This window comes from Saimiri boliviensis, chromosome 13 (genome assembly GCF_048565385.1).
Source record: "Saimiri boliviensis isolate mSaiBol1 chromosome 13, mSaiBol1.pri, whole genome shotgun sequence".
Taxonomy (NCBI): Eukaryota; Metazoa; Chordata; class Mammalia; order Primates; family Cebidae; genus Saimiri; species Saimiri boliviensis.
The window spans coordinates 31592297-31604436 of record NC_133461.1 but is presented as its reverse complement, the minus strand read 5'-3'; the positions used below and the strand labels follow the sequence as shown (position 1 = coordinate 31604436).

At 43.6% G+C, this 12140-nt stretch overlaps 1 protein-coding gene across 11 annotated transcripts in view; it reads right to left on the bottom strand.

The window, feature by feature from the left end:
- The window catches only part of PIAS2 (protein inhibitor of activated STAT 2), a 139363-nt gene extending 131077 nt beyond the window's left edge, over positions 1 to 8286 (bottom strand). For 10 of the 11 annotated variants that reach the window (XR_012513109.1, XM_074383513.1, XM_074383511.1 and 7 more), the window contains exon 1: positions 8092 to 8285. Coding sequence is in view for 4 of the 11 variants with exons in the window: in XM_039463629.2 (XP_039319563.1) it covers positions 8092 to 8115 (24 nt within the window). In the remaining 7 variants the exon portion in view is untranslated. Of the gene's footprint in view, positions 1 to 8091 lie in introns of all 11 variants that reach the window. The other variant, XM_039463628.2, reaches the window with a different exon arrangement.
- Between the last annotated feature and the right edge of the window lie 3854 nt (positions 8287 to 12140).

The window sequence follows — 12140 nt, the reverse complement described above, 5'->3', positions numbered from 1 at the left end:
CAGATGTAAGCCACCATGCTCAGCCAGTAAAACCTTCTGAAGTGTGACAGAAGCAGATGTTAGCAAGAAAGCTGAGTAATGAAAACTTCTGCATTGCTGGAAAGAACATATACTGATACCACCTTCTTTGGAAAATAATGCACGTATTATTCTTAAGCACCACCAATTCTATTCCTAGAATCTCTATAGTGAAACACACAAATATTCACACTAAGCGAGATCAACGAAGATTACAATATCAGTGCAGGTCGGTGTTTTTCTGCAAGGTAAGTTTGGTGAAAATTTACAGGTTTTTTTTCCCATTTTCAAACTCATTCGATTTAAGAAATATAGATAAGGGATATGGGGATGTGTAACAGAAAAAAATGAAAACTACCGAAATTTTCCCCACCAAGAGAATGAATAAATTGCAGTATATTCACATAATGGAAAATCAAAAACAACGATAAACAAAACAAAATAAAACAAAATCCCAAATACTAACAGCATTATTTCATTTAAATGAAATGTTTAAACTTAAAAATAAATTTGGCTGGGACGGTAGCTCATGCCTGTAATCCCAGCACTTTGGGAGACCAAGGCGGGTGGATCACCTGAGGTCGGGAGCTCGAGACCAGCCTGACCAACATGGAGAAACCACATCTCTGCTAAAAATACAAAAGTAACCAGGCATGGTGGCACATGCCTGTAATCCCAGCTGCTTGGAAGGCTGAGGCAGGAAAACTGCTTGAATCCAAGAGGCGGAGGTTGCGGTGAGCCAAGATCATGCCATTGCACTCCAGCCGGGGGAACAAGAGTGAGACTCCATCTCTAAATAAATAAATTTTACATATGTATATATGTTAAAAGTATAAAGACAGACAAGGAATGACAAATCCAAAATTCAGCACAGTGGCTACTCTCATTGGTGACGGTGGGCGTGGGAGTGGTAGACGTGATCAGTAAAGAGCACCCTGCTAAACCTTCACTAATGATGTATTATATTGGCTGGTAGTTATATGTATGTTTGTTTACATACACCTTACCTGTTATAATCTGTTGTACTTCTCAAATAACTTAAACATTTAAAGAACAAAAATTAGTACGGTATACCTAAATACAAACCCACTACTAGAGTTACCAATTCAGAGAAGTGTTTCAAGAACTTTACAGAAATCAGCATCAGAGAAATTCAACGCTATTTCCCCATAAATTGAGGACAGGTCGCTATTTAAAAATGAAAAAGATGATAGAAGAGCTCTTATTAATTAAGTAGATAACTACTAAAATAAATTTTATAGAAAAGTTCAAAGACAAAATCAAAGAAATCTTCCAGAATGTAAATAAATCCCAAAGATGTACTACAAGAAAATAACCATCAGATCTGCAAGTGTTCCAGCAAAGCTTTCAAAGTTCTGAGGAATTTATAATTCCACATGTAAACTTTCAATCAGGAACAAAGGCAAGCCATTTTCAACATTCTTAGAACTTAGAAAGTTTATCACCAGCATATCCTTCAAGAAATAACTATTTAAAAGTGTATTCCTGTAAAATTAAAAAGGCATCTATAAAAGAAAAACATGGGATCTAAATAACAACAGATCTAACCCAGGAGACAATGTGAAGTAATCCCAGGATGACAGCTGGGTAACAGGTCTACAAAGCTTCCCAAATTAGAAAAGGCAGGCGAAGACTCCAGAAAGTTTACCAAGAAAAGCTGAATGGTTACAAGATGAGAACCCATTATAATGTTAAATTTTAAAAATAACTTCAGTGAGCTTTCCTCATTCAAGCAGGACTTTGTTACATCTCCTTCTTTTTTTTTCAGACGGAGTCATGCTCTGTCACCCAGGCTGGAGTGCAGTGGCGCAGTCTTGGCTCTGCAACCTCCTCCTCCTGGATTCAAGCAATTCTCCTGCCTCAACCTCCTGAGTAGTTGAGATTACAGGTGCCCACCACCACGCCAGGCTAATTTTTGTATTTTTAGTAGAGACGGGGTTTCATCATGTTGGCCTGGCTGGTCTTGAACTCCTGACCTCAGGTGATCCACTCAATCAACCTCCCAAAGTGCTGGGATTACAGGCGTGAGCCACCACGCCCGACCGACTTTGTTATATTTCTCTTTTTAGGATCACAGATTTAATAACATAGAAGTTCCTCTACGGCTCCACAGTACTTGGTTCTACAGTAACTAATACTCATGTCAACATACATATTTAAAAGATTGTTATTAGTACTCAATTTCTAGAATTTTCCTGTAGAAGCACAGAAAACTTAGAAGAGTTATAAAAAATTACATAAATGCTACAAATATTCACAATGTAATAGTACTAATAGAAAATAAAGGCTGAGGCCGGGCACAGTGGCTCACAACTGTAATCTCAGCACTTTGGGAGGCTGAGGCGGGTGGGTCACCTGAGGTCAGGATTCAAGACCAGCCTGACCAACATGGTTAAAACTCTATCTCTATTGGAAATATAAAAATTAGCTGGGCGAGGTTGCAAGCACCTGTAATCCCAGCTACTTGGGAGGCTGAGGCTGGAGAATCGCTTGAACCCAGAAGGCAGAGGTTGCAATCAGCCAAGATCACGCCATTGCATTCCAGCCTGAGCACCAAGGGTAAAATTCCATCTCAAAAAGAAAAGAAAAAAAACAAAGGCTGGGAGGGGAGGAGGAACAAAAGGAAGGTTTGGCTTTTAAATCCCAAAAGGAAAGGGATGGGTGTTATACCTTTTTCTGAAAGACCAGGAAATGAGAAAATACAGTTGTCTCTCAGTATCCATAAGGAGTTGATACCAGGGTCCTCTGCAGATAACAAAATCCAAGGATGCTCAAGTCTCTTACATAAAAGGGCACAGTACTTGCATATAACCTATGCATATCCTCCCATATACTTTAAATAATTTATTGATTACTTATAATACCTAATATATTGCAAACGCTATGTAAATAGCTGTTATACTGCTTAGGAAATAACGACAAGGAAAAAAGTCTGTACATGTTCAGTACAGATGTAACCATCCTTTTTTTCCTGAATATTTTTGATCCACATTGGTCGAAACCACAGGTAAGTCATTCACAGACATGAAGGGCCAAATGTACTGCCTAAAAATGATAGGTCAAGAAAAAGAAATTTATAATAAAAAGTTTAAAATAATAGCAAAATTAGGAACAAAAATGTAACTGGTAAAAATCAAAGTCTAGGACAGGTGGAAAATGACCTAAATTTCTTATCTACCAAAGAGTTAAGAAATATTTTCTTGAGTTGAAAAAACATATATAGAAAGGTGTGGTATAATATTTTTAGATTGGGATTAACAACAATAAAACCCTAAAAACAAACAAAAAAGGTTAAAAGCAGTTGTAATGGGAGTAGGACTTAATGGAAAAAAGACTTTCATTATTTGGAATTTTTTCAGTATTTCAAAAACATGAGAAGAGGCCAGGGGAGGTGGTTCACGCCAGTAATCCCAGCACGTTGGGAGGCCAAGGCGGGTGGATCACAAAGTCAGGAGTTCTAGACCAGCCTAGCCAACATGGTGAAACCCCGTCTCTAATAAAAATACAAAAATTAGCCGGGCATGGTGGTGGGCACCTGTAATCTCAGCTACTCAGGAGGCTGAGGCAGAAGAATTGCTTGAGTATGGGAGGCAGAGGTTGCAGTGAGCCAGGATCATCCCACTGCACCCTGGCCTGGGTGGCACAGTGAGACTCCATCTCAAAAACAAAACAAAACAAACAAAAAGAAAAAAGAAATGGAATTGAAAGAATAAAAAACGTGACATCAGGTGATCTGCCCACCTCAGCCTCCTAAAATGCTAGAATTACAGGCTTGTGCCACTGTGAATATATTTTGTTTAGAATGTGCTTTCATAGACATGATCTCAGGTGAAGTCTTGGAAATTTCAGTTGCCGTCCCATGATAGCTTTGAATCATATGGAGGATTCAATCATATCTATTAGTCTATTTCGCTGCCCAATAAATGGGGAGAGGAGAGTGATGAGGACCTCCAACCTCAAATCCCTCATTAACTTCCCATTCTCCCTCTGCATCCTAACAGCACTTTAAGTTATCAGGATGGTGGCTCCTGGGAGGTATAAGGGAACCAAACGCCTACCAGACAGAAGGCTTTCTGTTACAGAATTACTTAAGCTTCTCAGCATGAAAGACCCAAATCTGACCTTCAAATTATGATACAACAAATTTATCCAGTTTGGTAAACGTTCTGGTTTACCTATTATCTATTACGTTGTCATCACTGCTCTTTCACCAGGACAAATGCACAACTTCTTGCATGCATATTCACTCTCATTCTGAGAAAAATGAGAAACGAAGAGCAAATTTTCAATGCATGAAAAGAAGGGGATGAAGAATACAGAAGGGAGATCCTTAAAAAAAAAAAAAAAAAAAAGTCACTACAATAGATCCCCCTCCTCCGCATTGAGTGATGAGAAGCAGGGAAAGTAGACTAACCAGGTTAAAGTGCAGCAGGGACCTTTTTGTGAAGGACTGCCACCAGTGGGCCACAGTATTGGAAACATACAACTGGAAGAGAAATACAAGGGTAAAGAAAAAGCTCCTCTGGTTAAAGACGAGGTAAGTAATGCCAGAAAATCAACTCCTAGAGGATCTCCCTCTGTGGCTGAGGCTGGAGTGCAGTGTCAGGATCAGAGCTAATGTAACCCAGAACTCCTGGCCTCAAGCGATCCTCCTGTCCCTCAAAGCGCTGGAATTACAGGTGTGAGCTACCACGCCCTGCCCTCCAGACCAATTTTGAAGGAGCAAAGCTGCAGTGACACAAGTTCCAGCTATCAAATCTTATGATCTTGTCCCCATTAATTAATTCACAACTAATTAATTCAAAACCTGTTCATTCATAAACTAATCATTCTTTCAACTCCTAACAACATAGATGCTAGAGGTTGCAGTGATCTCAGATGGCACCACTGCACTCCAGCCTGGACAACAGAGGCTGGGCAACTCGTCTCAAAAAATAAGAAGAAGAAGAAGCAACTGGCGAATTGAGTAATTTCTTATCTGGCACCTTGAAAGCTTCTAATAAATAACACGTTATTGTAATCATCCTTGAGTACACAGGCCACATTTTCCCTTTACAGAGAACATCCCCACTTCCTTTCCTTCAGCCCATCAGGATAATCTGCTGATGAGGTTTGTGTGATGTGACTCTAAGCCCCTGGCTATAGATGATTAGAACAGAAGTAGAGACTGACCTAAACTCAGTCGATCAGATTCTCTCTCCCAGAAGAACTGGAAGAGAAGTGGGCTGGTATTCTGGTCAGCTGGACTGAAAGGCAAGAAAGTACAGGGCTGCCATATTCTGCTATGACCAAACAAGATCTCTCATACTGGCTCACATAGCAGTCTCCAAAACTGAAACGGTCAGGCAACCCCTTAACAGAGTTGCTTCATCAAATAACCACCCCCTACACACACACACAAGTCTAAAAAGCAAAGGCACAAGAGTCACCAAAGCACACTGAGGATGACCTTTCACAAAATTCCCTACCTCTAGTCTAGATGCAGCACTAGCCAGGATGTGAACTGCTCTGGCTATACTTGTCCAAAATAACTGGCCCTGAGGCATTATGGAAATCCTCCCTGTGGCATATCAGCAGCCAAATATGTGGCATCCAGATCGGCTGACCATTTCCTCTACTGCCAAGAAGTTAGCCAACAAACTAACACCCATAATTTTTCCTGGTCCTATAATTTACCTATCATCTGATCATCATTTTGAGAATCCAAGATTATTTCTTCCCCTTTTCTTTCTAATCAGTTTTTTAGTCTGTTTTTCTTCCTCTATTATAATGTCACACAGGAGATGATCAATCAATTAATTCAGGATCAATCGCAGGATGACGGCTAGGAGTTCCACCTAGACCCCAAGGTACCAGAACAAAGCAGTGTATCTTGGGCTTTGAAAAGCACAGACTCTAATGCTACATGTCTAAGATTAAAAATCTCAGCTTTTCAAGTCTCAAGCTGTCTAATTTAGGTCAGGTTAACCTCTCTGTGCTTCCATTTCTTCAAAACATTGTGAGAATTAAATAAGTATAGAAAAAAAGGCTTAGACCAGAACCAGGTATGGAATAACCACTATTAAAATAGGTATATACCATCATCATTACTGTTTGTTCATCTTCAAGTGTAGGGTAACATGGATCTGCACAGAGCAGTTAAGGCAAAGAAAAGTGGATAATGCTTACTGCTTGTGCCCAGCCTGTTCCCTTCTCTCTAAAAATTCTCCCCAGTTAGTCTCTGTTGGGCACTTCATATGAATTGTGGGGGAGGGGACATCTTCTAACAAATGCAAAAAGTAAAGAGAGCTGATTTACAGGAAGAGATGATGAAGCTGATCCACAAAACAAAACAGAGAGGGGGGAAGGCAGAAAGAAAGAGAAAAAAAGCTTCTTTGGTTTCTACCACTTTCCAGTTTCACTCCAATCTGAGCACTGACTGCTTTTTCTGCTGTAACAGCGAGTAAATTCTCCGCTTTACATTAAGCTTTGACCAACAACATTCCCAAGAGTCTAATATAAATCCTGGAAAGTTTTCATAAAAAAAAAAAAAAGAAAAGAAAACTTGTATGCATCTGTTACTACACAAAAATTAAAACTAGATTGCAGGTAAAAATAAATATAACTTCAGAGTTCAGTCCTCTCAACCCATCCTAAATCTAACGCAGGAATTTACAAAGGTGAAGCTCAGGCCTCCTGGTTTCAAAAGCTCCACAGGTGTTAAAAGCTCTACAGCTGGGGCTCTGAGCCACTGAAACCCTTACACTTACCAAGTATGAACACCCTTTATCTACAACCATGGTCCTCTGCATAAACTAGCATGGGGCGTAACATGCATAAATATGTCTTTACTGAGAACTAAATTATTTTTGAAATAGCAGGAGGGAATAAGGCAGGCACTGTGCAAACTCTAACAATCCCCGTTAAGAGCAGAACACACGTTATTTTGCTCAAGTCTACTAGGCAGGTAACTTCAATATCCTTCCCCCATCCCGTCCTTCAAGGAAAACAGTAATAAACACACAAAACTGAACCTTTTATCGGATTCCTCTTCCTTATTTAAGACACGCTAACATCGTAAGTGTTACACAAACGGATGACAGTAAATTTAATTTTAGGTTCACACTCATCTCTACCTTAAAATGCATTTTTTTAAAAATCAGCGTTTCCGTCCGTAAACATCTCATTTATGTCGCCAGTAATTCAGTGATATAGACAAAATAAATCCGGCTCGTTCGTCACACTTAGCTTTTAGTTAAAGACTTTTAAGGTTATCAGTCCGGGGGTAAAAAAGTCTTTTCTGTTCCACCCCCATCACAACCCTATTCCAAACCTCTACTATACAAAGGTATCAACAATAAAGTTATGATCTTGTTTCAAGGCTACGAAGAAAAAAAATATTTTTCCTCAAGAGTAAAAGGGGTGCACAAACCTCACGACAACATGGACTTTGCAGATTTCTTACTAAAGCACTAAGAAAATATCGAGGTTTAAGGCCGATTATAGATGGCAGGATTCTCTCGAAGCTGTTAGGAGGCATGGGTGGCAGGAAGGGGCCTTTCTCGTGACAGACCTGACTAAACGTAGCATCAGCCGTTAAGAGGAGGAGATTCCTAAACGCAACTTCACCTTTCAGAAAACAGTCCTCCACCAAGTGAGTAGCCTGCACACTTGTGAATCGCCACAGACACGTACACCCCGGCGAAGGTGGGAGGATCAAACGCTGCTTTCCACCTCGGCCCTCACGGCGAACCGGGATGTCGGGACCCCACGTGCCCCTCCCGGAGGGCGCTCCGGCCCCACGCGCCAGGTGTGCGGACCTCAGGCAGCACTCAGGGGCCGGCTCGCAGCGGCCCAGGCCCGCCGCCCCCGCGCCGCCCGCGCGCCCTCAGCCGGCCCGCTCCCCTCCCCCGCGCGCTAGGCGCCCGTTCGTCCGCGGGCCGGGACTCGGGGCTCCGCTAACCGGCCCCTGAGGCACGAGCAGGAGGCGGCCGGCGACTTGGCGGCTTCCCCACCGCCCCTCCCATCCCCTCCCCCGCGGCCTCCGCTCTCCACTCCCGCGCCCCCGCTTACCCTCAACTCTTCGAAATCCGCCATTTTATACCACCCGCGGGCGCCGCCGCCGCTGCCGCCGCACCCACTCCCACTGCCGCCAACGACGCCGCCGCCACCACGGCCGCCTCCGCCTCCAGCACCATCCTGCACTGGGCGCCGCTTAAGACGCCGCGGCCGCTGCCGCTACAGCCGGGGACGTCACGTGACCGGCACGGGAGCCCCGCCCCCGACGCGCCGAAGCCCCGCCCCTAGCGGTGCCCCCTGCCCACTAGTGCGACCGCCTTCCGCCCGCGCCTTCCGTCCGCTCGGCGACGGCGCCCGCCCGCGACCCCCCCTGGCCTGCAGCCCCGCGGCCTGGCTCCGCTCGCCACGCGTCTTGCCTTCCCTCCCCGTTTAGGTCCCTGCCGACTGCCTAGAGCTCGCTCGCGACTGAGGCGTTATCTGCGGGCCTGGCCTGGGGAAGTGGCGGGGAGGAAGAAGACGCGGCCGGGACGCGTGACTGGAGCATTCGGGAAGATTCTTACGCTGCCCTTCACGCGGTGGCTGTGGACGGAGAAAACCGCCGCAAATAAAACCATCCCCCAGAGTAGTTGTGGCGGAACAATCAAATATGGGTGTTGAGTAAGCTATTGTTCCCATCCAATGATGAGGTTGTGTGACACCTCTTTGAATTACTAATGCCCTCCAAGTACCCACCTTGCCGAGTTTTTCCTGACTTTGAAGGGCACCTGAAGGTCACGGACTGCAGAACTGGGAGACAGTTGGGTGAGGCGGGGAGTAAAAGTGAAATGAGAGCGCTCAGAGGGCCATGCTAAAAAGTCAGGGAAATCTGATCTCTAGGAAGAAGTGAAACGCCAAGGCAGAGTAAGTAGACAGAAGGAAGCTCGATGGCCCCCCTAACGTGCTGATAGAGAATGAGGGAAGACGCCGAGTCAAGATGGTCAGAAAAATCGCCGGACAGAGTCCAGGGTTCAATTTCCATGAAGAATTGGGTAGAATTCTTCAAGGACAAAAAGACTTTAAAACACTTAATGTAACTTTTAGGACTGTTTCATCAGTTTCCTACCTACTGTCTCTTCCCACCACCCCTCGTTTCATCCGTACTGCACTTCAGATCTTCCATCAGACCTTCCGTCCATTCCTCTGCCCCCGCACCCCGCAAGTTTTTTGTTTTTGTTTTTTGAGAGGGAGCTTCGCTCCTGTTGCCCAGGCTGGAGTGCAATGGAGCGCTCTCGCCTTACTTCAACCTCCGTCTGCCCCGTTCCAGCGATTCTCCTGCCTCAGCTTCCCGAGTAGCTGGGATGACAGGCACGCACCACCACCATGCCCAGCTAATTTTTTACTTCTAGTAGAGACGGGGTTTCTCCTTGTTGATTAGGCTGATCTGGAACTCCCGACCTCAGGTGGTCCGCCCACCTCTGTCTCCCGAAGTGCTGGATTACAGGTGTGAGCCACCACGCCCGGCCTCCCCGCAAGTTTTAAAGCCTTGAGCCAAGAATAATTTCCCACCCTCTCCTTTTCTTCTAACTCCTGTTCATCCTTAAGGTTTCACTTTAAGCGTCACTTCCTCATGAAGACCATCCCTCGCTCACATCCCACATTTTGATTCAAATCTCTGTTATGACTTCTCCTAGAACCGTGAACTTTTCCTTTCTGAGAAGTCTCCATGGTAATTATGTAGGTATTTGTGTGATTTTATATATTTTATATAAAATATATAATATATAAATATTATATAAAATATAAATATATAAATTTTATATATTTTATATATATAAAATCACATATATAATATATATGTGATTATATATAAATATATAATTTATAAATATATATAATATAAATATATTTATATATCTTTATAATATATAATTATATAATGTAATATATAATATATATTATATATATGTGATTATATACATTATATATATACCACATATATATATATGTATATGTACATAATTGTTTCGGCCAGGCACAGTGGCTCACACCTCTAATTCCAGCACTTTAGGAGGCCAAGGCAGGAAGATCAGTTGAGGTCAAGAGTTCAAGACCAGCTTGGCCAACATGGTGAAACCATGCCTCTACTAAAAATACAAAAATTAAGCCGGGCACGGTGGCTCACACCTGTAATCCCAGCACTTTGGAGGCCGAGACGGGCAGATCACCTGAGGTCAGGAGTTCGAGACCATCCTGACCAACATGAAGAAGCCCCATCTCCACTAAAAATACGAAATTAGCCGGGCGTGATGGGGCATGCCTGTCATCCCAGCGACTCAGGAGGCTGAGGCAGGAGAATCACTTGAACCTGGAAGGTGGAGTTTGTTATGAGCAGAGAGCTCTCCATTGCACTCCAGCCTGGGCAACAAAAGCGAAACTCCGTTTAAAAAAATTAAAAAAGCCCGATTTGGTGGCTCACACCTGTAATCCCAGCTACTTGGCAGGCTGAGACAGGAGAAGCGCTTGAACCTAGGAGGCGGTGAGCTGAGATCCCACCATTGCACTCTACCCTGAGCAAGAGTGAGACTCCTTCTCAAAAAAAATTAAAAAATAGCCGGGCGCGGTGGCTCAAGCCTGTAATCCCAGCACTTTGGGAGGCCGAGGCGGGTGGATCACGAGGTCGAGAGATCGAGACCATCCTGGTCAACATAGTGAAACCCCGTCTCTACTAAAAATACAAAAAACTAGCTGGGCGTGGTGGCGCGTGCCTGTAATCCCAGCTACTTAGGAGGCTGAGGCAGGAGAATTGCCTGAGCCCAGGAGGCGGAGGTTGCGGTGAGCCGAGATCGCGCCACTGCACTCCAGCCTGGGTAACAAGAGTGAAACTCCGTCTCAAAAAAAAAAAAAAAAAAAAAAAAAAAAATTAAAAAATAATTGTTTTTAAATTTTATATTTAAAAAATTGTAGGCTGGGCACGGTGACTCATGCCTGTAATCCCAACACTTTTGGAGGCTAAGGCAGGCGGATCACAAGATAGAAACCATCCTGGCATGGTGAAACCCCATCTCTACTAAAAATACAAGAATTAGCAGGGTGTGGTGGCACACATCTGTAATCCCAGCTACTGGAGAGGCTGAGGCAGGAGAATCGCTTAAACTTGAGAAGATTTAAACTTGGGAGATTGTAGTGAGCCAAGATCATGCTACTGCACTCCAGCCTGGCGACAGAGCAAGACTCCATCTCAAAAAAAAAAAGAAAAGAAAAATTGTAAACCCACTAGACTATAATGGCTGATAAATGCCTGACAAATAGTTGGCCTTGTATTTGTTTAATGAATTAAAGGAATGAATGAACAATGTCCAGGTTCTAATTCTGTCTCTCCACCATTAACTTTGTGATCTTAGCTTGGCTTATCCTTACTCTTGATGTTTTCTCCTTAGACCTTAGTTTACACCTCAGTAGAGTTTAACATTGTTTAGTAGACATTAAGTGAATGCCACTGTGTGAGATGTTTTCAGGGAATAGAAAGATAAATAGAGCGCAATACAGCCCTGCCACAGAGGAGCTTACACCCATATGGGGGACTATCATAAACACAAAACAGTAAGAGAAGCAAAGCAAAGCCCCACTGAAACCTACTTGCAGTGTACGTTGTCGTTGCTTCCCAGCATCCATTCTGCCCGCTTCCTCAATGTGTTGCAGCTCCTGGCTGGGTTGCTTAGGTTTGACTGCAAAGAGTTCTAGGTGCTGCCTCAGACTGGCCTGAGTCATTAAGGACTGTTATGTCATTCTGGCCACAGTATTAGATCGGAGCTGGGCACATAAATCTGATTAGTACTGATCATTTCTAGGGTTTACCAAGTAGATCAAGTGTGGACACATGCCCTAAGGTAGAGCAATCAGAGGGAAGCCTAGGACATTTATTCAGTGATTAGAGATAAGACTTTCTGGCATGTGGAACACTGGGCATTTTGCTACAGTGAAGAGCCAACCTGAGAACCAACCCTTCTTGTGAGCAAAAAATCACACACACAAAATCTCAGCATTGACTTTGACACTCTCCTTTCCTCTGTACTGGCCAGTTTTCTTGACCCAATGCCTTGCTTGTAAGGTTTTAGATTATTTGA